Genomic DNA, 24,054 nt, shown 5'->3' with positions numbered 1-24,054 from the left:
TACCTTCTTTGACAAAGTGACAAAATTAGTAGACCAGAGAAATGCTGTCAATATAATTTACGTGGACTTCAATAAGGCATTTGATAAAGTAGACAATAACTTAATACTAAATAAAGTAGAAAAATGTGGGTTAAATATTCAGCTGTCCAACGTAATAACCAATAAGAGTGCACCATTTATCCCACATGAACCATGCCCCAATCAAGATGGTCCTGATGGCTCCTGGGACACAATACCCCTCCCCACCAGGCTTTCGCAGATGTAATCTTTCAGCGGTCTTTTCGTGGCCGGGAGGAACAACATAGCTCAGTGGGCCCTAGCAAATCCAGCTGGTGCAAGGGTTCAGCAGGCATCGACCTAAACAAACCTGTGGTGCTGGGAAGAACTGAAGAATGGGCCTCTGTCAGTTGAGAGGCCAGAAGAACAGGAGACGGGGAAAGAGAAGGCTGACTGCGGTAGCAGATGTTGTTATTTATTTATTTATTAGATTTGTATACCACCCCTCTCTGTAGACTCGGGGCGGCTAACAACAATAATAAAACAGCATATGACAAATCTAGTATTTAAAATAATTAAACAACACTTATTAAAAACCAAACATACACACAAACATGCCATGCATAAATTGTATAGGTCTAGGGGGAAAGGAATATCTCAATTCCCCCATGCCTGACAACAGAGGTGGGTTTTAAGGAGCTTATCAAAGGCGAGGAGGGTGGGGGCAATTCTTATCTCTGGGGGAAGCTGGTTGCAGAGGGTCGGGGCTGCCACAGAGAAGGCTCTTCCCCTGGGTCCAAGCAGAATCCCTGAATGGGCATCGTTTACATACCAGGCTGGACCACCTCCACCCTCAGTATGCCCCGGGCCAAGTCATTGACCAACCCAGAGGGATCATGCAGTTGTCCCTGGGCTTTTTTATTTATGCAAAAAATTATGGGGAGAGGAAACTCACCATGGGAATCTGGCCAGACCAGTGAAATTCAGCCCCCACCCTCCGCAAAAAAAAAAAGAGCAAAACTTTTTTTTTTTTTTTTTTAAGATGGTGCCATACGATAGACTGGCAAAGACAGCACCAGAGCTGTCGGAACCAAATTGCACAATCCACAGGGCCCTACCAGAACAGAACTCCAGGGTGCACCAGCAGGAACCCACCACTGGTATTACCACTTCACGTGTTCTTCATTTTATCCCTGTGTTTATGCAGTCTGGCTTTTTTCACAGCTGCTGCACACTGATGGTTCATATTTAAATAGGCAAAATCTTGCAAGAGGTTGCTCGCATGGACATGATTTTGGTGATTTTTTTTGCTTCTGCGCATTCGCGGAAGAAATTTGCTGAAATTGCACACGCATGAGTGTCCCTTTGCAAGATTACAGCTTTTTTTGCTTCCTGTGTATGCACGGAAGCAAAATTGCACAAGGGGAGACGTGTGAGCACACATCATCATGATGTGCGTGCAGCACACCAGTAGGCAGGCAAGAGCAACCCACGCCTGGTTAATACCACTTTATAAGGCACACTTGGAATACTGCATTCAGTTTTGGTCGCCACAATGTAAAAAAGTTGTTTAGACTCTAGAAAGAGTGCAGAGAAGAGTAACAAAGATGATTTGGGGACTGGAGACTAAAACAAATGAAGAACGGTTTCAGGAACTGGTCATATCTAGTTTAATGAAAAGAAGGACTACAGGAGACATGATAGCAGTGTTCCAATGTCGCAGGGGCAAATAAGAAGGAGTGAAGCTATTCTCCAAAGCACCTGGGGGTAGGAGAAGAACTAAGAAATTTCCTGACAGAGCAATTAATCAGTGGAACAGTTTGCCTCCAGAAGTTGTGAATTCTCCAACACTGGAAGTTTTAAAGATGTTGGATAACCATTTGTCTGAAGTGGTGTAGGGTTTCCTGCCTAAGCAGGGGGTTGGACTAGACGACCTCCAACATCCCTTCCAACTCTGTTATTCTATTCTATTCTATTTGTGCCTAGTTCCCACAATTGTTCATTGAAAAGTTTAGTCTTCAGACCCCATATTCTCTTTGTCGCTCTTTTCTGCCTTATTCTAGTATCTCAGCATCTTTTTGTATGGTGACCAGATGAAGAATTCCAAATGGAGTCTAGGACACCTTGATGCAGCCAACTTACCATGGAACAATTTGCTGTAATGTAATTGAACACGGGACAACTCAAAGAGATAACTCTGCCCTAGACCCATTTCTTTAATATTAATTAGACCAACCACCCACCTCTTCCTCCTTTCATAATTTCATTAAAATCATAGCACATGATCCTGGTCACTAGGAGACTTCATGCCACTTGGGAAAACTAGGCAGAACCTAGGAGAACTGGAGTTGGCTACACTGAAGTTGTCGACTGTGGTTGCATTGGCGTCTGTGTAACTAAACCAGACCTGGATTCTTTTGGCCTGGTTTCCACAGCTCCGCAAGAGAGGTGAAAGTTCTCGCCAGCACACTTCACCTCATTGTCCAGCACTACCCTTTGTGAAAAGCAACTTAAATAGTTGTTGTTCTGGGCTGGATGCTTCAATGGGAAGAGCCTTGTGGCAATGGCTGTCTGGAGCAAATTACCTTGTCACTGTCCCTGCTTGCTCCTCTCCCAAACCAGGCCTGGGTTCCTCCTGGTTCGGACCAGATTGCCTGAACCGTTAGTGACCTGCTATAGATGTAACATTGGCGCCATAGATCTGGTTCTGTTGGTATTGGTCCATGCATGTCTCTATCTTTTTTCTGCATTTTCACTGAATTTTCCTGTGTTTGGAAGGCTTCTCCTGATTCTCCTCTTTGAAAAAAGCCCTCCCACCTATCCCAGGGGTTAAAACTGGCCTTTATTTCTTTGCCTGAAGCACAGCTGTGTTTCGGGCTGAATCCATCTTCTGAGCATGCGTGGAAGTGAAATTGCATGAGGCAAAATGTTGTGATGCTAACCAGTGATGAAGTGGAACCCACCCATGCTCCCAATCCAGCTGTCACACTTCAGCATAACATGCTGAAGAAGTACTACTTCTACCCAAGCCCAGGAGCGATTGGGTTAATCTGGGTTATCGCATCTTCACAAGAAAATGAAGTAAAATTTTATCTTTCAACTCGTGAGCCAATATTAAAGCCAAGGGAAGAACTGGAATCGGGTGGTTGTTTGCCCTTGGTTTACCTATCAACAATGGAAAGAAAGGTTTAAACTGGATTAAAAAAACCTGGATTTGACTTTGTTAAAAATGAATAGGAAATTTCATTATGTGGCAATGATGAAAATATTATTGCTCAGATCTATAAAATGTTATTGAAATTGAATTTGGAAAATGAACACGTAAAACACTGTATGATTCAATGGGCAAGGAACTTTGGATATAATGTGAAGCTTGAACAATGGGAAAATATGTGGATGAAGGGTTTAAAACTCACATTAAATTATAATCTAAAACACAAATTTTATAAAATGATATATTGTTGGTATTTAACACCAGATAAATTATCTGAGATGTATAGAGGTATGTCAAATGAATGTTGGAAGTATAAAAACAAAGAGGGGACTTTTGTTATCCTTGTAATATTTTGATATTGGAATTGGTGCCATTTAAAACAGTCATTTATTTGGAGTAATATTTTGAATGAAAGAACAAATGAATGTTGATAATTGAAGCTGATCCTAACCAAGATTGCTATAAATGTCTCAACATTTCAAAATCTTTTGGGTTTTTTTGCCTATTATCTGCCACATGCTTATTAATATATTTCACTAGATGGGTCATCTGCCAGTCAGATTCCTCCTGGAAGAAATTAATTTGTCCTTGAGTAAAATATCTTGCAATAATTTTACACGCCATGGTAGCTCCCTACTTATATTTCCTTTGGTTTCTTGCCATAATTATTTTGATATATTTCTTTATTATCTCCACATGCTTAAGAAAATACTTCGTTAAATGGGTTATCTGCCAATCAAACTGCAATTATTCAAGACAGCAAAGCTAGAGAAATGCACGAAAAAATGTCTAATTTCTATATTTATTTTTAAAATCATGTTTTCTTTCACTAATTGGTGCTCAAGACTGTATTCCTCTGCCTGTAACATTTATGATTTCTTATCAAGAAGGATATTATTTTTAGGCATACCAATATCAATCAGAGAAAAAAAGAAATAGTCTGAATTCCTATATTGCCAGTGACTCTTCTGTAAGATCTGAGTAAACATGAGTTCCATTTAAGAAGCATTTTATTTTCCTCAAACTTTTATTTAAAAGTACTAAACAAAACTTGACAAAGATCTGTCACTGATATTACTTTGCCAGTGGGAGTAGAACTCTAGTGAAGACAACACTGGATTAGTCTGGCCCATTTAGGACTGAAAACCAGAGTGATCTTTACTTCAGAAGCAAGGACTAATCCTTTAATCTGGAGTCCTGGGTGGTCTTCTTATAGCAGCTAGAGGATGTATATATATATATATATTTGTACCGCCCCCAACATGCAGAATATGGAAAGAAGGCAAGTTCTGATTTTCAGACAATAAAAATTTGCATTGGAAAACAAAAACAAAACAAACAAAAACTGTTGCAAACAAATATGCCATCCCCATAAAGACCATCAAGGGAAACCGTCATCATCATCTTCCGCCATTTCCTTGGCAAATTCTAGATCCTGCTGCTCACGCTCCCGGCGCTCCTGTGAAACAAAGGTCACAGTATGATCTAATGCCATTTATTTACTACACAGCAAATCCAAATTTCGGTGCAATTTGTATATAAACTTTTTACAAGGTCCATTAGAAGATGCAACCTTTCAAAGTCGCTCATATGGTCGACATACTGCAGAGAGAACTGCATTTCAAATATTTCTGAAATATTTGACCAGAAATGGCTGATACACATACACACACACTTCTAAATAACTGTTTCTCAGTCTTGGCCAACTGAAGATGTGTAGTCTTCAACTCCCAAAATTTGCCAGCCAGCCACGCAGGTTGAGAACTTTTGGGATCTTAAAATGATCAAAGATGGGAAATATTGCTTTAGATCCATGATAGCAAACCTATGGCATGTATGCCAAGGGGGTGTGCAGAACACCCTCTGCGGGTATGCAACCTGTCGCCCAGCTCAGTTCCATCATGCATGCACATGTGCCTCCTATTTTTGAGTATTTGCCATGTATGTGAGGGCTCCGGAGGTTTTCCTCGAGCTTCCAGGAGATTCAGGACTTCTGGAACTTCCAGGAGGTTCATTTTTTGTTCTCTCCAGACCTTGCAAGAGGGCGAAAATGGCCTCCTCTGGGCAAGAGGCCCTTCGAGGGATACGTAGGGGAGCATGCTGGTTGTCCGTGCATGCGTGGGGGAAGAGGAAGTGCGGGGTTTGTTGTGCACATATTGCATTATGGGTGCCGGCACGCATTTGCATGCTGCCGCACGCACACATGCTTTTGGCACACAACAAGAAAAAGGTTAGACATCACTCTAGATTATATCAGAATTAAACCAGTAATCTTAAAAAAGTTTGAAATCTCACAACTCAAGTTTAATATATTACAACAAACCATTGTGTATTTAAATCTTACACAATTTCAGCAATTTTATAAGAAATCTAACACCAGTATGCAAGATCAATAGGACCTTGTTCATTAGGACTGCCAATTCTAATCTTATGCAAAACAATGCCCTAAATAAGGAGCTTTTCTGTGTGATTAACAGGAAACCTACCTCTGCAGACTCCAAATCCTTATTATAAGACTTGGGAGGAAATCTCATAGCCTAGAAATGGGAGACATGAAAAGAGCAAACATCAGTAAGGTAAAGGTAAATTTCAAAAAAGAAAGCTTACAGGAAGATTCCACATATTCCTCTTCAATAGCAGAGGCAAAGCCATAAAAGAACAATTCAAAGGGAAAATGTTCTAAGACTTCCACTTGAAACAGGTGGTTAAATCTTACATATATCTCCTTTTATTTTGTCTTTAATGACAGGAATTGAATTCCCTGCCTTCCCCACATCTGAAAAAAAAATCCCTTAATACTTACATAGGTCTTTAGAGATCTTAAAGCACTTTAAGCATTGATACTTGACAAACTACTGATAATATTAACTGGAGAATCAAATCTCCCTTCTTGTTCAGACATTATTAGACATTCAGAAGCCCCCTTGTGGAATTCTGATGCACATTTCATCTTTTATCTTGTATAGCTTGCAGGCAGTTCCTTGGCACCCTAAACTGCTTTTGCAGCAAAATAACCAAATTCTAAATGTTGTGGTTTTTAAAAAAAATTCTTTTGAGATGTGGGGGCAGCCTGCTTCTGAGAGACTACCATCCCTGATCCTCCAAAAGTCCACCCCCAAATGTGTGAGAAAAATGTATGCCATCACTGGATGACTAGGAGGCTGAAGTGTGTCGTTAAACACTGACCATCCTTGCCTTACCTTGACAGACATATTGTGAATGTCGAGGCAGAAAGAAATACGTTGGTGGAAGGCAAGTTGAGGCTCTCGGGTGGAATAAATGTCAGTCATCTCCTTTGACTGGACATATCCTTTCTCATGGTTAATGCTAGCTTCAATCACACCATCCCGAATAGCCTGGGAATCAAGGCATAATAATTGTTAGCAATAGCAACTTAGATGAGCAAGGCAAGGAATTATCAGAGAAAGCTTTTCACAGCTTGTTTGAGAAAATTTATGTGGTCTGCTAATGGAAAGGAAGGAATATTATTGAATTCTATGATATTAATGCCAAAAACATAATGCAATGCCAAGTATTAAAACTTAAAGCAATCAGCTGTGGATTTTGAACACTATGTTTTGGAATTTTCCAAATACCCAAGATTCAATTTCTTAATTTTCCAAATAACTAAACTCTTATCACAAAGATTGACTTTCAAGTACAATCCAATTGCTTAGGATGTCTGAAAGAAGGTTGTAAACTGTACAGTTCCTTACCTTGGCAACAATGAATTCAGCATCCTCTGGGCTATCTAATTGCAACTTCTGAGCTATATCAGCTAAGGAGATACGTGAATACGAAAGGCTGATCATGCGAACACCTGCATTAAGAGGTAAAAGAAAACCAATGTTTCTCTCTCCATGTATCTCTATCTCTATCTCCCCCAATAGATATAGGAGCACAAAGGTCAAAAAAGAAGAGCAAAGACAAATATTTTCTATTTAAAGAGGGCATTCATAAAAGCAGGAATTACTTCAGTCCCAAGATCCTCTTCAGAAAGATAAGAAAGCAAAATGAGAAGATCATGTCATTAGCAGATGGATTTCCTAGATAGAATTTTAACATCCATGTTATCACTTGAAGGAAAATGACAAGGAATTAGTGGTCTCTTACCTGTTTTAATCACATTATGTCTCAGCCGGATGATGAGGGTGTATGTTCCATCTGTTTGGAATTTATCACTAAACTGATCAAGAACCTGGTTGAACTTGGCCAGATTTCCTGTTCGAACAGCTGTCAAAAGGATACAAGAAAGGATTAAGTTGAAGAGCTGTATGAAACATGTGAAGGGTTTAGGAACCTGGATGTGTGTACACTTGTTCTTGATGTTCCTTTAGTCTGTGATTTAATACCTGACTTTTTATCTCAAGTTCACACACTACATATAAGCAAAGTAATAAATATAAAAAACCTCGAGAGAATAATCACATACATTTGATTGTAGCAGACAATCACAAGTTTTTAAAATCGCAATTGGTTTGGCATACCTGGGCAATTTTATAGCCACTCTCAGAGTAAAAGGAAGTATATAATACAATCAACACCTCATATATACTTCATCATTTTTTCCATAGTGTGTATAGAATCACTTCCAGCAGCTGGAACAAGGTTTCCTCTCTTTTGGACTTTATTGCAATCTGCTAATTTCCAATTGCCCGTAACAATGAAAAACAAGTAATCTTAAGAGCCAGAAACTAGACAAATGTACCATTAGTAACAATTGTGACTACTGGCCACTTAGCATGAATTTCTGTGATTCCGGAGGCATCTGAGCAAGTTTACCTACACCTGCTCTGAGCTCCTCCACCAGGAACTCAAAAATTTTATATTTTTCTGCGTGCACTCCAATTTTTAAAAATGTACTCAACTAAAAGCCAAGAGCCCTAACATATTTTCAAAGAATTGTTAGGTAAGACGTTCAATAATATTTACCCTGTGTCAAAAGGAAGTAGGGCATGAGAGATCTTTTCAGAGATGGCTGTCGAAACTGTAGTCTATCTGGAATCTCACCTAGTAGCAATTCCACCACAATCAGCAACTTATGAACCTAAATCAGGGATACAATAACACAGCAGTTGTCCAGTGATTAGCCACAGAATGCATGCATCCCCAAGCCCCAGCACCTCTGGAGGAAAAAGCTCTCACTGTCTGTTTGAAGCCAACAGCTGTATGCTGAGGTGCTTTCCGCAGTGCATTTGTCATAGTCCTCCGAGCTTCAGAATATTCCAATTGAATGGCTTTGATACGGCCTAGAAGGGGGAAAAAAAACCCCTAGTGCTAAGAAAGATTAAGGCAAGTGTTCCCAATAAGGCTACTTTGAGATGTTAATTTCTCTTCGTCCCTTTGTGATGTGAATTTGCATTGGATTACTAAACTAGAAAAAAGAAGTCAACAATATTTCCTCAAGGAAAAATATTCAATCAAATGGGGGCTTTTGTTTTGGTCGGCCAGTGGCCTGTGCAGCTGGCAGCAGGTTTGGACAGTGAGGAGACTAGTGTTGGATTCACCAGTGGCCTATTCAGCCACGGCCTTCAGAACCTCCAAAGGCTGCTAGGAGTGAAGAAGAGGAGCCTGTTCTCAATGCGCACGTGCGCAGAGCTGCCAAAAGGCAGGAATGGTTCCTGAAGAGCACTACTTGGGAGTAAGGCTTGGGGAGAATTGGCACTCCCACAGCCTATTTAAGTTATGAAAACAACTGAGGAATTTTCAGGAAGCATCTTCGTTCATTTCCAGTCCTTGTTTTTGAACTCAAACATCTGTTCTGCTCCTTTTTGAAACTGTCAAGTTGCCTGCAAATAGTTTCTGGGCATTTTGCCAAAAACATTAAGGTTTGTGTGCATTATCTGCTATTATCTGAAAGAATCTTATCAGACTAGTGTTCTTTTGCTTGGACTATTGCCAACTATTAAAAAAGACTAATTTAACAACCTTGAACAGAAAAGACTGGTTTATCTTTTACTTGGATAGATGCTGTATTGTGCTGTGTTTCTGTCAGGAAGCTGGATCAGAACAGCTTTGCTGTAATAATTCTAGGGAACATTTTAACACAATAAATTCTGCTTGAGTATAGCTTGAGGCAACTGAGGAGGCACTGCTACGGTATTATTATACATTTCAATAGCTGTACCTCTGAATTTTCATGCAAGATTATGGTGAAATTACGCTGTCTCAAAGCATCCCATCAGCTTGCAAGCACTTTTCTGCACCAAAACTGGAAACAGGTGCGTGAAACCGTGTGAAATCGTGCTGCCCAGAAGTTTCCAATCTTTGCACAAAAATTATTTGCAAGCAATATAATTTCGCTGCCCCAAAGCCTCCTGTCAATGTGCAAATGCTTTTCCAGGCCAAGACTGGAAGCCTTTGGGATAGACTCACCGAAGCTGCCCGCCACTTCTCAAGTGGTGGGTAGCTTCGGTGAGTCAGAGAAGCCAAGCAGGGTATGCTCATTCCACTCTCCCTCTTCCCTCACCGCTCTGCTTTGGAACACTGGGAACAGGCAAAGAAACTGCGGCAGAGAGGTTGGAGAGGAGACAGCTTGCTAGATCTTTGTAAGGTGAGTCTCCACAGGCCCAGTGTCAGTGGAGATCTGGTATGGTAGGAGAGAAGCAATTCTGGAGAGCATGAGGTATCTCAGTGGATCGGTGGAGGCCATGGTGATCTTAAGTAGGTGGCCTGTTCCATCACTAAGCCCCTGGTAGCCTTACCCACCCTGAGATATCATGCACTTAATAACCAATGCATTCAATTATCAAACGAATGGGCAAAAGCAGGGCATTTTCATGTTCATTTAACATGATTCACTCCAATGAATCAATTATGGCATCACATAATGGAGGACTCAAGACCACCTTATCTTGACAACATGTTTCCTATTTTTATGTGCCAGAGATGTTTGAAATTTATTTTCTCATGTTTTTGTTTAATACTCATGTATGTTCACTGGAGTTCAGAAGATTTTAATCCAACAACTGAACTCTTTTTTCCCAGAAGAATAGACAAGTGCCTCTGTATAGCCCTATATAGCATATATAAAAAGCAACAAAGAAAAACTAAAAATTCTACTATATATATATATATATATATATTAGAAATTTTAGTTTTTCTTTGTTGTTTTTTATTTTTATTATTTTTATCATTATTATTTATTTTTATTTTATTATTTATTATTTCAAGGCAAATTACTTCCTTGGAAAAGAATTTTTTTAAATAATTGAATCTGTTTAATTAAAGAAATTAACTCACAAGACACCATTATAGTAATTAGTCCAGAGAAAATACTGAGCAAATTTAAATTCTTAGATTTCACAAAAAGAAATCGGAAAGTAAACACTCCAAAATCATTGTTCCCTTCACAGTTATGTACTCTTAAACCCAATATTGCTTGAAAAGAAATCCAAAAGTAGTATGGGTATCTCTATCAATAGCAGAAAAGTATGGCACTTATAATCTATTAAACCTCGTAACAATTATAGCTTTTTAAATGTTTCTAATTCTTACAGTTAAAAAAATAAGAGTGAGCACATATGGACGATGAAGGAGGGCATTCTATTCTTCAAGAAAAATCTTAGTTTACGTAATCTGTTTTGCTTTTACTAATGATAAATTAATACATGTAAGTCATTCTGTTTTGCTTTCATGGTCAAAAACAACAAATAAGCACACTTGTAATTATAAATAAGTACAAAGTATGGTATTTGATATAAAAATGAGCAGTTGTTTCCTCTTACCAGTATAGTAGAGGTACCTGGCCCATTCATTATTGTTTGCCTGCTCGGGGAACACTGATTTGGAGACCAACTTTTCTGCCTGATCATAAAGGTCATAATGAAGGTAGTTCCTGAGCAGCAAATTTAGCAGAGTAGCCTGCCCATCAGCATCATGCCGGAGTGTTGCTGTCCTTAAACGAGCATGAAGGAAACTTTAAAAGGAAAAGAAATGGAGAGAGGTTAAGACATCAAGAAAGTGCAAAGGAGTTGGAGGGAGGGAGAGATGATGGTAACATTCAGATGCTTCCAATTTTACCTCCTGACCACATCCAATTTATTCAAGAACTCATAGATACGAGCATGGTAATAGTAACATTTGGCCACCACTAGATCAAGGGCACGGCGATTTTGAGGGCTTATTTTTTGCATCAAATCATCTGAAACTTTCTGGGCCTGAAGAAAGAAAGTAATGTGAACAGCATTTAAGTTCCAAAAAAAAAAAAAAAGGTTTACATAATATCATTAATTATGGATCAACTCTTATACTTTCTACCAGGTAGTAATAAATAAATAAATAAATAAATACATAAATCAAAAATAATAATAATGTATTCATTTGGACATGAGGATTTATGAACATATACAAGCAAAATTCACTCACATCAGCTTTGGGGGAAATGCAGTTTGCATGTTGAATGAAGAAATGTAGTAAAACCCAACAAGTAAGAGATGGGACTAGTATCAAAGACAATTCTGCAAAATTATTACTAGTTATTTGATTATAAACCTGATCCAGTTTTATGGCTTAAAATCTTCAAGAGATGCTGTATCTCTGTAATGGATACATTTATCCCTTGCTAATACATTCACTCAGAGCCATACACTCTTCTATATATACCGTTGACTAAATATGCAAGTATTAGATAACACGTAATTCTCCTGTTTTAATTCCTGCTCTTTCTTCCACTTTCTAAGTCTGTCTTATCTCTGGCAGGCCTTGGTTTTCAATTAGGAAACAACACACATGGAATACCAGTCCAGTACCTCTTGATAACGTTTGCTATTCATCAAATAGATGACCAGGAGTAATTGAAGATATGTTTCTACTTCCGGTAAAAGAGGAGTGGAAGCTGCCTTCCCTGTACGCGGTCGGAACTGAAGCTCCACTTCTGTGTCCATAGGCTTTAGAGTGATAAAAGAAAAAGAAAAAGAGAGAGAAGGGGCGGGGGAAAGGAAAAAAAATACGACATTTTACTTCCTTTCTCATAAAAGCCAATTCACCTATGGCTTAAGATAATCTTTCCCACTTCCATAATTCAACATTTATATTATACTTAAATGTTTCAGTCTGGTGGAATGTGAGTAGCAGGAGGGAAACATCTGATGGGAAGGAGAACAAGATGGAGCCCTTCCTTGGATTTCAGAAAGTATTAGTTTTTACAGGTAGATGTTTTAAGTCTGACAAGATATTATTTCTTAGTGAACAACAGTAAAGAAACTATTCAGAAGTAACTTCACATGTTGTTCTTAGTTTTTTGGGCCTGAAAATCAGAAAAAATACATGCCAATTCCCCTAAAATTCAATGGGAATACTCAGCCTATCTCCCACCTCAACCTCCTCTGAACTTGCCTCCTCCAGGAAGCTGATGAGGAAGTCCCGCACAGCACTGTTAGATGTAAAAAAGCCATTAATGGCTTTTTGGAGCACATTGGGGTTGAGGCGACGGGAAGTGGAGGGCAAAGCTCTGAGGGCACGCAGGACATAACGGGGTTCCTTCCCTAATACGGCTTTCTCAAGTTGCTTCACATGTTCTTTGATGTCTGCAATGGATAATAAACAAAGCTCAATAAAGATGACTTAACATTATAGTGTGGCATAGTAGGAAATGCCCACCACTGATTACAGCAAGTTACTTTTCATATAACAAAACGTACGCAAAGTGACTAAAATGTAACAATGTTCTACTGTTTTATCATGTGTTTTTTTTGGATTCTAAGCAATAATTCTGCTGCTATTTTAAACTTACTAGCAAACTTACTCAAATTCCTATCAAAACTGTTTAGAATATGGAAAAATGTTTGCAGCAACTGTGAATTAAGCCATGGTGAATACTGGTTTCTGGGTTATAATGAAGATTTCAGTATCTTATAAACCAGTATTGTCAATCTCATTCTGTCAGTCCACACTTTAAGATGTGTGGACTGCCAGAACTTCCCAACCAGACTGCTGTAAGGCTTTACACTGGCAATTAGTTAATGTATTGCTACAGGTTAATTTGAAGACTTTTTACCTCCATTGTTAGATGAAAAATAATAAAATAAAAATGGGCAAAAGTCAACATTATTTTGAAGTGTGGGAGCTCTGTGAGTTATCTGTGGATGATGGCACTATTGCAGATTAATTTGATATGAAACAAATTTTCAGGAATTGGACCTTAACTGTGGAATATTTTTCCAGAGATATTTACCTAATATCCATATTCTGGTATCAAAATAAAATATTTTCCACTTTTACAAAATTTTAAACATTACTATTTTAAAAAAAATACAATTGCTTGTGCTTCTTGCCTTTTTATCACTTTTGGCCTATTTTGATTTTATTATGTATCTATTTTTTAAATTTTCATTTTGTGAACCATCTACTAAAGTTTACTATCCCAATAAGAAAGTCATCTCCATTAAAATAGAATATGTTGCTAAGCTGGTCAGTAACAAAGACTCCACCATTTATAAAGTTTCAGCAGGTTTACACAAATGTAAAAGCCATGTTAAGAAAACAGATGCAGATTTTCCTAAGGCAGATCTGGTAACCCCAGAAAAACCCAACGTCACTAGCTTTCAACTCAAGGAACTAAGTCAAGGGCTAAAAGCAGTAACGCCTCCCGTGTCACCCAAAGCAAGTGGATTAAGCAAGCCATGAAGAATTATGGCTTATACTTATGAGTGCATTACATCCTTCCTAAATTAGGCTCCCTTCTCCAAACGCTTCTGTAAAAGGCTTCTAAAATTTATTTCCCCACCCCCAAAGAAACACTCCCACTTTATATTAACCCTGCTTTCCAAACCACAATTCCACCCCCAAAACTCGACCAACTGGAGCCCCAGCACCCCCACCAGCCCTAACCACGATGGAAATGGCGAGCGGAGGGGGCACATTCCAGGCCCCGCCCCTTTCCACTTCTCCGATCGCTGCCACTCCACCTCGTTCACGGACGATGCTACTCTGCACACACACACCCCCGCCGCCGCTTTCCCTCCCCGTCTTCTCCACCTTCGAGTGTGATGGCGTCGAGCTCGCGCTGCGATTTCTCCGCCGAGGCAGGTTCGGCCGGAGGCGCATCCTCCGACATTTCTACATCGGTTGCAGGAGGGGGCGGTTGCTGGGTCTCGGTGGGGGGTAGCTTGGCCTTTTCGGCTCCGGCGCGGCGTCTCGATCCGCCTTCCTGCTTCATGGCTCCGTCTTCCACGCACCGGCGGCGGCGACCGTGACAGAGCAACAATCACGGGGGAGTGACGCAAGGCACGCCGGGAAAGCAGAAGCGAGTTCGACCAGCCGATCGCCGAGGGGTGGGGGGCGGATCCAAAAAAGAACGCGGATGGATTTGCTTTCCCAGCATCCTCGGGGGGAAAGATCCGTTGTTTAAAAAAAGAAGGGAGACGACTCTTTTCGTCCACTTCCGCTCTCGGCGAAACAAGTGCGTGTTCGCCCTGAGGCGTCAAGTGAGGGAGGGAAGCGGCGGTAGCATTTTAAATTAGTCGATCAAGAGACTGTAGGCTAAGACTGTCTACAGTCGATCTCTCCCCGTTTTTAATTGGTTTGTAAGGGGCATACATAAGCGCACCACTGTCCCTACCGTCCCTGTTCTACTGTTTTATTGCCCTCTTTTATTTTACTAATGTTTATTCAAACTACTATCCTATACATATCTGACAAATAAATAAAATAAATACATCTTCGTCCTTGCCAGATCTCCTTGGCAACTCGGCATTTCTACTATTCCTTCCTGCTCTTTTCCTCACAACGACAACCTTATAAGATGAGAAAGAAGTCACAAGCTGACAGACTGAGGGGAAAATGTGGCATAAGGTCGCCCAAACTTGAGGCGCAGTCTCCTGGTTTCTAGCCTGGTGGTGCCTTAGCGCCCTAGATCTAAGACCTTCGACTTCAACTACGAAGTTGAAATCCACACACTTAAAAGTTGCTAGAGTTGATAAACATTCCCTTATGGAAAATTCTTAACATACCCCAATGCAACATCATTGCTCATCTCCTGACAACTGCATTTTCTAATGGAATATAAAGAGGAATTGCTGGCAGGGAATTGAAATCCATCCCGTTTAAGGGCTTTAGGCTTATTTGCAACCTTTTAAACGCTTTTGAATATACTGTCGTTTTTGTGTCAAGATGAGATGCGATTTCTCTTCCTGCATTACTGCCTTGTCATGGCCTGCATAGGTCAATGAAGCTATGAGCTGTGCAGTGCACAGCCACCCAAGATGGACAGGTTATAGCATAAAGCTCTGATAGAAGCATGATCCATTGGAGAAGGAAATGGCAATCCACTCCAGTAACTTTACCATGAAAACCCCATGGGCAGTACCAAAACTCAAATACTTTGGCCACTTAATGAGAATAAAATAGAATTCTTTATTGGCCTAGTGCAGTGATGGAGAATCTATGGCCTGGGTACCACAGGTGGCATGCAGAGCCATATCTGCTGGCCCTAGCTTAGCTCTAGCGGGCACATGTGTGCCAGTCAGCTGACCTTCGGCTCATGCAGAGGCTCTGCGAGGCCATTTTTGACTTCTGGAGGGTCTCGGGGGTAGGGGAGGGCATTTTTACTCTCCCCAAGCTCTAATAAAACCTCTGGCCTGGGAAGGGCAAAAAAGAGGCCTATTAGACCCACCGAAAGTCAGGAAATGGGCCATTTCTGGCCTACAGAAGGCCTCAGAGTAGGTGGGAGAAACTGTTTTCACCCTCCCCAAACATTGAATTATAGTTGTGATCGCTCTGACTGTCAGGAAGTTCTTCCTTATTTGGCTAGAGGCTTGTCCTCTGTCCAGGTGCTTCTTGACCTCTCAGTGGCTTTCAATACCATCAACCATGGTATCCTTCTGTGCCGGCTGGAGGGGTTGGAAGTGGGAGGCACTGTACTGCAGTGGTTCTCCTCCTACCTCTCCGGTTGGTTGCAATTGGTGTTAGTAAGTGGGGGGGGGGGCAGAGGTCGACCTCTAGGTCTCTCTTTTGTTGGGTGCCTCAGGGGTCGGTCCTCCCCCCCCCGCTATTTAATATCTACATAAAACTGCTGGGTGAGATCATCCAAGGGCATGGGGTGAGGTATCATCAGTATGCTGATGATACCCAGCTGTACATCTCCACCCCATGTCCAGTCAGTGAAGCAGTGGACGTGATGTGTCAGTGCCTGGAGGCTGTTAGGGTCTGGATGGGTGTCAACAGGCTCAAACTCAATCCTGACAAGACGGAGTGGCTGTGGGTTTTGCCTCCCAAGGACAATTCCATCTGTCCGTCCATTACCCGGGGGGGAATTACTGACCCTCTCAGAGAGGTTTCGCAACTTGGGCATCCTCCTTCGATCCACAGCTAACATTAGAGCACCATCTTTCGGCTGTGGCGAGGAATGCATTTGCCCAGGTTCGCCTGGTGCACCAGTTGTGGCCCTATTTGGACTGGGAGTCACTGCTCACAGTCACTCATGCCCTCATCTCCTCGAGGTTCGACTACTGTAATGCTCTCTAGATGGGGCTACCTTTGAAAAGTGTTCGGAAACTTCAGATCATGCAGAATGCGGCTGCGAGAGCAATCATGGGCTTCCCCAGATATGCCCATGTTTCATCAACACTCCGCAGCTTGCCAATCAGTTTCTGGTCACAATTTAAAGTGTTGGTTATGACCTATAAAGCCATACATGGCATCGGACCAGAATACCTTCAGGACCATCTTCTGCCGTACAAATCCCAGCGACTGGTTAGGTCCCACAGAGTTGGCCTTCTCCAGGTCTCGTTGACTAAGCAATGTCGTCTGGCAGGACCAAGGGGAAGAGTTTTCTCTGTGGCGGCCCCAGCCCTCTGGAATCAACTCCCCCTGGAGATTATAACTGCCCCCACCCTCCTTGCCTTTTGCAAGCTCCTAAAAAACCCACCTATGTCACCAGGCTTGGGAAGGTTGATATGCCCCTTAGCTAATACGAGTTATGTATGGTTTTGTTTGGGTTGTGTGATAAACTTTTTTATGATAAGGGTTTTTATCTGCTTTTAATATTGGATTTGTATATTGTATATTGTATCTTCGGAGAGAAGCGGCATACAAATCTAATAAATTAAATTAAATTATTTCAGGTTGAATTTCTCCTTGGTCAGCTTCCAGCCGTTGTTCCTTGACCGGCCCTGGAAAATAGAATGACCCCCTCCTCTCTGTAGCAACCCCTCAAATACCTGTATACTGCTATGATGTCCCTTCTGGCCCTCCATTTCTCTAGGCTATCCATATCCAGTTCCCGTTATCTCTCTTCATAAGTCTTGGTTTCTAGTCCCTTAATCATTTTGGTTGCTCTTTTCTGCACCTACTCCAGTTTCAATGTCTCTTTTGAAGTGTGGTGACCAGAACTGAATGCAGTACTCCAAATGTGGTCTGACCAGGGTGTAGTAGAGTGGTATTAATACCTCCCTAGTTTTGGAGTGTATTCCCCTGTTGTTGCAGTTTAGGATTGTGTTGGCTTTTTTAGCTGCTGCAGCACATTGCTGGCTCATGTTTAGTTGATTATCACCAAGACTCCAAGATCTCTTTCTCAGTCACTACTGCTAAATGGGGTTTCTCCCAGGCTGTATGCATATCTAGGTGTTTTTTTTTTTACCTAGCTGAAGGACTTTGCTCTTCTCGACGTTTAAGAGCATTTTGTTACTATGGTCCCACATAAATAATCTATCTAGATCTTTCTGTATTTTGAGCCTATCCTCTAGGGTGTTGGCTACCCCCGGCAGCTTGTTTGCCCCCTATCCTTAACAACTACATCTATTTCATTTACAGCTGCCTTTTCATAAACTTCAACAAACTGATTTATCCTCATTCATTTATTCTCATTGATATCCTCATAGTGGTGATGTGATAAGGGCATGGGTGACTGTGCAATGAGCCTCCTGGTTTTGGTAGGGTCACAGCTGGTGCACTAGGCGAGCCTGTGGAAAGATCCCCCTATCAAAAAGCTGAGAGATGTTGATCTAGTTTCAGCTGGGGATCTAGGAGGACACCCAATCTGAGGGGGTTATTTCTTTCTTCCCCCAGAACCAAAGATGGACAGATGGTATCAATGTTCCCTCTAATTTTTTTTCGGGGTGGCCGGAAAAGTATAGTGTCTGAGCAGCAGTCCCCTTGGGACTGGGCGGCATAGAAGTACAAATAAATGAATGAATGAATGAATAAATAAAATAAATCCCTTCTTTTTTATTAAAAGAGATTAATAATAAAACAAAACCAAACTCTATTACTATTAAAACTAAAACAACCAGCAAATCCAAAAACATAACTATTAATAAAAACAGGTGAGGGCTGGGTTTTTTCTCTCTGGTATTATTTAAGTGCTTTTACCATATGCTTTAAATCAAGAGTCACTTCTCTCTCTGTTTCTCTCTCTTTCCTGTCATTCTCTGCCTCAATCATTTTCTCATTTCTCTTTCCCCCCTTTTTTCTATCATTTCTCTCTCCCTCTCTCTTCCTTCCTTCCACTCCTCTCTCTCTCTTGCTTTCTTCCTCTCTCACTCTCTCTCTTCCTTCCTCTCTCCTCTCTCTTTCTTTCTTGCTCTCTCTCTTCCTTCCTATCTTCTCTCTTTCTCTCTCTCCCTTCCTTTCTTTCCTTCTCTCTTCCTTCCACTTTTTTCTTTGTCTCTCTCTTTTCCTTCCTTCCCCTCGTCCCCTCCCTCTCCCTCTTTCTCCCTTTATATTTATCTCTTCCTTCCTTCCTCTCTTCCCCCCTTTCTCTCACCCTCTCGTTCACTTTTCTCTCCCTTCCCTCCCTCCCTACTTCTTTCCTCTCCTCTTTCCCTCCCTCTTTTTCCCTTCTTTCTCTTCACATCTCCGGTGGGCAGCTGTCTTTCCTGACCGGCACAAGGCTCAAGCCAGCTGCTCGGGAAAGCCAGGAAGGTCCTCCTGCCCCCCCCAGCTGAAAAGACAATGAAGGTCTGCTGCCACCAGCTTGAGCCTCCCGTTGTTCCACCCCGCTTTGCCTGTCATCCTGGACCTCCGTTGTGTTTTTTTTTGGGGGGGGGAGCGGCAGGAAAGCCCTGTGCCGGCCAAGAAAGCTGACTTTCTGAGAAAGCAGCGCGATTTTCAAATGCGCTGCTTTCTTGCAACTCTTTCCTGGGCAGGGGGGAGGGAGGAGGCCACCCCCCCCCCAGGAAAGAGGTGCAGGAAAGCAGCGTGTTTAAAAGGCGCGCTGCTTTCCCAGAAAGCCAGCTTTCCTAGCCGGCACAGGGCTTTCCCGCCGCTCCCCCCCAAAAACACAATGGAGGATGACAGGCAGGGCGAAGCAGAGTGGAGCTATGGGAGGCTCAAGCAGGCAGCCTCTGCGCTTTTCTTTCAGCGGAAGAGGAGGAGAGGAGGCGGATCGGGCGAGCGGGGGGCAGCGCCTTCTACAGCAGGCGCCTCCCCGCCCCCCGCGGGCTGGTCGGGGGATGGGGAGTGCACGCCCATGGAAAAGGGTGCGCGGGGGTATATTGGGGTGCGCGCATGCTCACACGTGCAGCTTACGGGAAACGGTGGATGGTATGGTCCTTCAGGGGCAGAACCCACAGCTACTCAGTCTTGTCGGGGTGAAGTTTGAGCCTGCTAACTCCCATCCAAATGATTTAGAGCTTTGTGTGAATGCAGTTAGGGAAAATTGAATGTAAATAAATACCTAATATAAATATTATCTGTAGAAATGGAGAAGTGTTCAAAGATAAGCAGAGACCATTGTACAAGAGGAAGAAGCCAACTTTATTCCAAGTAATCCTTCTATTCTTCTTCCCAGTCAGTTTTCTTATAGGAACGTTATCTCTATGCAACCTTTGCTATGTACATGCGCAGCTTACATGATGTGGTCATTCATACACACAGAACAATAAGCATTCATGATGTTACAAAATGTTACTGCAAATCTAGGGAAGTTTTAGCAGTAACCTTTGACGTGTCAACAAATACATTCCCAAGCCTTCAGGCCTAACTAGAACTCCATGTTTGAAAAGGCTACAGTTCAAAACTAATGCTAACTTATGCTAACAGCATAATGTGAACAAAGCATCCATATGTGGTTAGGAACACATCTTGGCTTGCCCAGCAATGCGACCTTAGACCTACACAAGGAATATTACAATTCTCAGGCAAGCTTCCTTTCAAATAAAGCTGTCAGATTACAACTTTTATTTTGAGTATACAGTATTAGATTTCTGCATTTGTGCATGATTCTTTTCTATCTGCAAACATGTTCTGGTTTACAAGAATGGCTTAAAAACTTTCCTTAGAGAGAAGAGCAAGTGCAAATAGAGCCACATATAGTGCAGGGAGGGTTGAAGAAACATCAGGGGGTACAGATACAATAACAGTGCATCCACTTCGTTGTATAGATATTCCACTTATTTCTTCAATTAATGTTCCAGTTATATCCCATTCCTCTTCAGGTAACTGCTGGTCTGCTACAGTAAAATTCTGTTTTTCATAGCAGAAATATTCGCCTATGATTCCTTCAACCTTTGGAAACAAGAAACAAATAAAATAGAGTTGATTACTTGATCAGTAATATACACATGTAGAAAATCAATCGAGGCCAATAGAAAATGCAGTGTGCATATGGCATTATATTAGTGGTAAAGTTGCAATGCTATAATCTTGTAATTGCACTGGTCTTATTGGAAGTGATGCAATTTTGCTTTGAGGGTCCTGAAAATATTCTAAGCATGAAACAACAGTAAGATGATCTATTTAATCTCAATATTTGAGATTAAATATTTGAAACAATTTGCCTATACACTGATACAATGTATACTTAGTATCAGTTGCAGCCAAAGTACAGTATATACAGCTAGTCCATTTACAGCCCTTGGTTTAACAATCCCTTAAGGTAAACAACAGCACTGGAGAAAAACGATTGACGTGTACTTTTCAACATTGCAACATTGCCATAGTAATATGATCATAGATCATGTACTTGGCACCTGGCATGCATTTAACATGTTTGCAGTACATGTGATAATCATTTGTCATTTTCCCTGCTTGCCTCCATGAAGCTAAGTCTATGGAGGAAGCTGGAGCTGTGAGTTCCGCCACCTGTTTACTGGATCCGTGTCCCTCTTGGCTGGTTTACTGGATCCGTGTCCCTCTTGGCTGGTTTCGGCCAGTCGGGAGGTGACACGGAGCTGGGTCCAGGAGATTGTCAACGCCTCCTTGGGGAGGGGGTCCTTTCCGGCCCTTTATAAGGAGGCACTTGTACGCCCTCTCCTCAAGAAGCCTTCCTTGGACCCAGCCGTGCTTAATAACTACCGTCCAGTCTCCAACCTTCCCTTTATGGGGAAGGTTGTTGAGAAGGTGGTGGCTCTTCAACTCCAGCGGTCCTTGGAAGAAGCCGATTATCTAGGTCCTCAACAGTCTGGATTCAGGCCCGGCTACAGCACGGAAACTGCTTTGGTCGCGTTGATGGATGATCTCTGGCGGGCCCGGGACAGGGGCTTATCCTCTGTCCTGGTGCTCCTTGACCTCTCAGCGGCTTTCGATACCATCGACCATGGTATCCTTATGCACTGGCTGGAGGGGTTGGGAGTGGGAGGCACTGTTCTCCAGTAGTTCTCCTCCTACCTCTCCGGTCGGTTGCAGTCGGTGTTAGTGGGGGGTCAGAGGTCGACCTCGAGGTCTCTCCCTTGTGGTGTGCCTCAGGGGTCGGTCCTCTACCCCCTGCTATTTAATATCTACATGAAACCGCTAGGCGAGATCATCCAAGGACATAGGGTGAGGTATCATCATTACGCCGATGATACCCAGTTATACATCTCCACCCCATGTCCAGTCAACGAAGCAGTGGAAGTGATGTGCCAGTGCCTGGAGGCTGTTGGGGCCTGGATGGGTGTCAACAAACTCAAACTCAATCCAAACAAGACGGAGTGGCTGTGGGTCTTGCCTCCCAAGGACAATTCTATCTGTCCATCCATTACCCTGGGGGGGATTATTGACCCCCTCAGAGAGGGTCCGCAACTTGGGCATCCTCCTCGACCCACAGCTCACATTAGAGAAACATCTTTCAGCTGTGGCGAGGGGGACGTTTGCCCAGGTTTGCCTGGTGCACCAGTTGCGGCCCTATTTGGACCGGGAGTCATTGCTCACAGTCACTCATGCCCTCATCACCTCGAGGCTCGACTACTGTAACGCTCTCTACATGGGGCTACCTTTGAAAAGTGTTCGGAAACTTCAGATCATGCAGAATGCAGCTGCGAGAGCAATTATGGGCTTCTCTAAATATGCCCATATCACTCCAACACTCCGCAGTCTGCATTGGTTGCCGATCAGTTTCCGGTCACAATTCAAAGTGTTGGTTATGACCTATAAAGCCCTTCATGGCACCGGACCAGAATATCTCCGGGACCACCTTCTGCCGCACGAATCCCAGCGACCGGTTCGGTCCCACAGAGTTGGCCTTCTCCGGGTCCCGTCGACTAAACAATGCCATCTGGCGGGACCCAGGGGAAGAGCCTTCTCTGTGGCGGCTCCGACCCTCTGGAACCAGCTCCCCCCTGAGATTAGGATTGCCCCCACCCTCCTTGCCTTTCGCAAACTTCTTAAAACTCACCTCTGCCGTCAGGCATGGGGGAACTGAAAGATCTCCCCCTTACCCATGTTGTTTTGGTGTTAGATTGATTGTGTGCTTGTTTTTTTTTTTTTAATATTCTGGGGTTGTTTTTTTATGAATTTTTTAGCTTAAATTGTAATTGGATTGGTGGGTACAGTATTGGATTTGTTATTATGTATTGTTTTTACCTTGTTGTGAGCCACCCCGAGTTTGCGGAGAGGGGCGGCATATAAATCCAATAAATCTAATCTAATCTAATCTAACGACTGCAGTGATTTACCCTAACATTCATGGCAAAAGTGATGATAAAATTGGTCATAAAACTGAGTCACAAAATTGATAATATTGAGTGTGATTCACTTGATAACTACGTTACATAATAAAGGAAACTCTGGTACCAATTTCCATCACAAGTTGACGACTACCTGGACTATATGCTTCAATGTTTTATTAGCATAGAAATACAACAGAAACCCAAAGCACACTTAGCATTGCTGTTGTTCTACAATAAACAAGCAGAAGATATAGCCTTGTACATATAGCCTCTTAATTCAGCTAGAGCCAGGTGGTTGAACTGGTGGCCTGTGGACTGGATACATCACGCAAAGGCCACATCCACCCTGGCTCCGCAAAGACAAAAAACATTGTGATATGTCATGTGATGTTGCATGACATGGTTGAGTTTCACACCCATGAGCTAGAGAAAACTCACATACAGTGGTACCTCGAGATACGAGTTTAATTCGTTCCGGACCTGGGCTCTTAAGTCGAGCAGCTCTTATCTCGAACGACTTTTCCCCATAGGAATTAATGTAAATAATTTTAATTGGTTCCAGCCCTCAAAAAACTCACAAAGTTAGTCTAAATTATGCAGAAAGACATGTTTTTAATGAAGAAATGTACATGTACATATAAATGAATAATGAAGTTTCTTTCACTTAACTTGTAAACTTTCTTAAACTTTTAAATTTACATATGTTCAACTTCTCTGCCACCCAATCCTGTAGGACAGAGGTCCCCAACCCTTTTTGCACCAGGGACCGGCTTTAAGCGATCAAGAGAGGAATGGGTGAATGAATGGACGGAGGGTGGGAAGGAAGGAAGGAAAGAGGGAAGGGACAGGAACAGAGGAAGGAAGCAAGGAAACTTATGAAAGGGGAGAGTAAGAGAGGAATGAGTGAAGGGAGGGAGGGAGGGAAGAAGGTGGGAAGGAGAAAGAAAAGAAGAAATAGAGGAAGGGAAGGTAAAAGAGAGAAAGAAAAAGAGCAAGAAAGAAAGAAAGAAAGAAAGAAAGAAAGGGGGAAGGGACAGG

The 24,054-nt window shown here is 42.2% G+C and overlaps 2 protein-coding genes across 3 annotated transcripts in view; both read right to left on the bottom strand.

Moving 5' to 3' along the window:
* Positions 1 to 4,219: 4,219 nt before the first annotated feature.
* Positions 4,220 to 14,538, bottom strand: LOC139153733 (26S proteasome non-ATPase regulatory subunit 3). 2 transcript variants are annotated; one of them, XM_070728050.1, is made up of 12 exons: positions 14,189 to 14,538; positions 12,548 to 12,738; positions 11,962 to 12,099; positions 11,234 to 11,370; positions 10,939 to 11,129; positions 8,357 to 8,460; positions 8,144 to 8,258; positions 7,325 to 7,444; positions 6,928 to 7,031; positions 6,412 to 6,567; positions 5,698 to 5,748; positions 4,220 to 4,670 (listed from the first exon to the last, which is right to left on the bottom strand). In XM_070728050.1, the coding sequence occupies exons 1-12, from the start codon at positions 14,367 to 14,369 to the stop codon at positions 4,593 to 4,595; spliced, it is 1,566 nt and encodes a 521-aa protein (XP_070584151.1). In that variant the 5' UTR covers positions 14,370 to 14,538; the 3' UTR covers positions 4,220 to 4,592. The 2 variants fall into 2 exon arrangements, with proteins under 2 accessions (XP_070584151.1, XP_070584152.1); XM_070728051.1 differs by lacking the exon at positions 12,548 to 12,738 and having other exon boundaries at positions 14,189 to 14,384.
* Positions 14,539 to 19,918: 5,380 nt separating this feature from the next.
* Positions 19,919 to 24,054, bottom strand: part of LOC139154889 (gasdermin-A2-like) — a 57,911-nt gene continuing 53,775 nt past the window's right edge. The window contains exon 13 of the mRNA XM_070729948.1: positions 19,919 to 20,656. Coding sequence (XP_070586049.1) covers positions 20,414 to 20,656 — 243 coding nt within the window. The 3' untranslated portion in view covers positions 19,919 to 20,413. The remainder of the gene's footprint in view (positions 20,657 to 24,054) is intronic.

The sequence above is a fragment of the Erythrolamprus reginae genome, chromosome Z (genome assembly GCF_031021105.1).
Source record: "Erythrolamprus reginae isolate rEryReg1 chromosome Z, rEryReg1.hap1, whole genome shotgun sequence".
Lineage (NCBI taxonomy): Eukaryota > Metazoa > Chordata > Lepidosauria > Squamata > Dipsadidae > Erythrolamprus > Erythrolamprus reginae.
This window is presented reverse-complemented; position numbering and strand designations above follow the sequence as displayed.

Bases quoted from the DNA above. Each gene is read 5' to 3' on its own strand.
- LOC139153733 (XM_070728050.1), bottom strand. From the start codon at position 14,369: ATGAAGCAGGAAGGCGGATCGAGACGCCGCGCCGGAGCCGAAAAGGCC. The intron at 12,739-14,188 runs GTGGAGAAGACG...TATCCATTGCAG, and splicing joins CGACGCCATCACACTCGAAG to ACATCAAAGAACATGTGAAG. The intron at 11,130-11,233 runs GTAAAATTGGAA...TTCCTTTTAAAG, and splicing joins AAATTGGATGTGGTCAGGAG to TTTCCTTCATGCTCGTTTAA.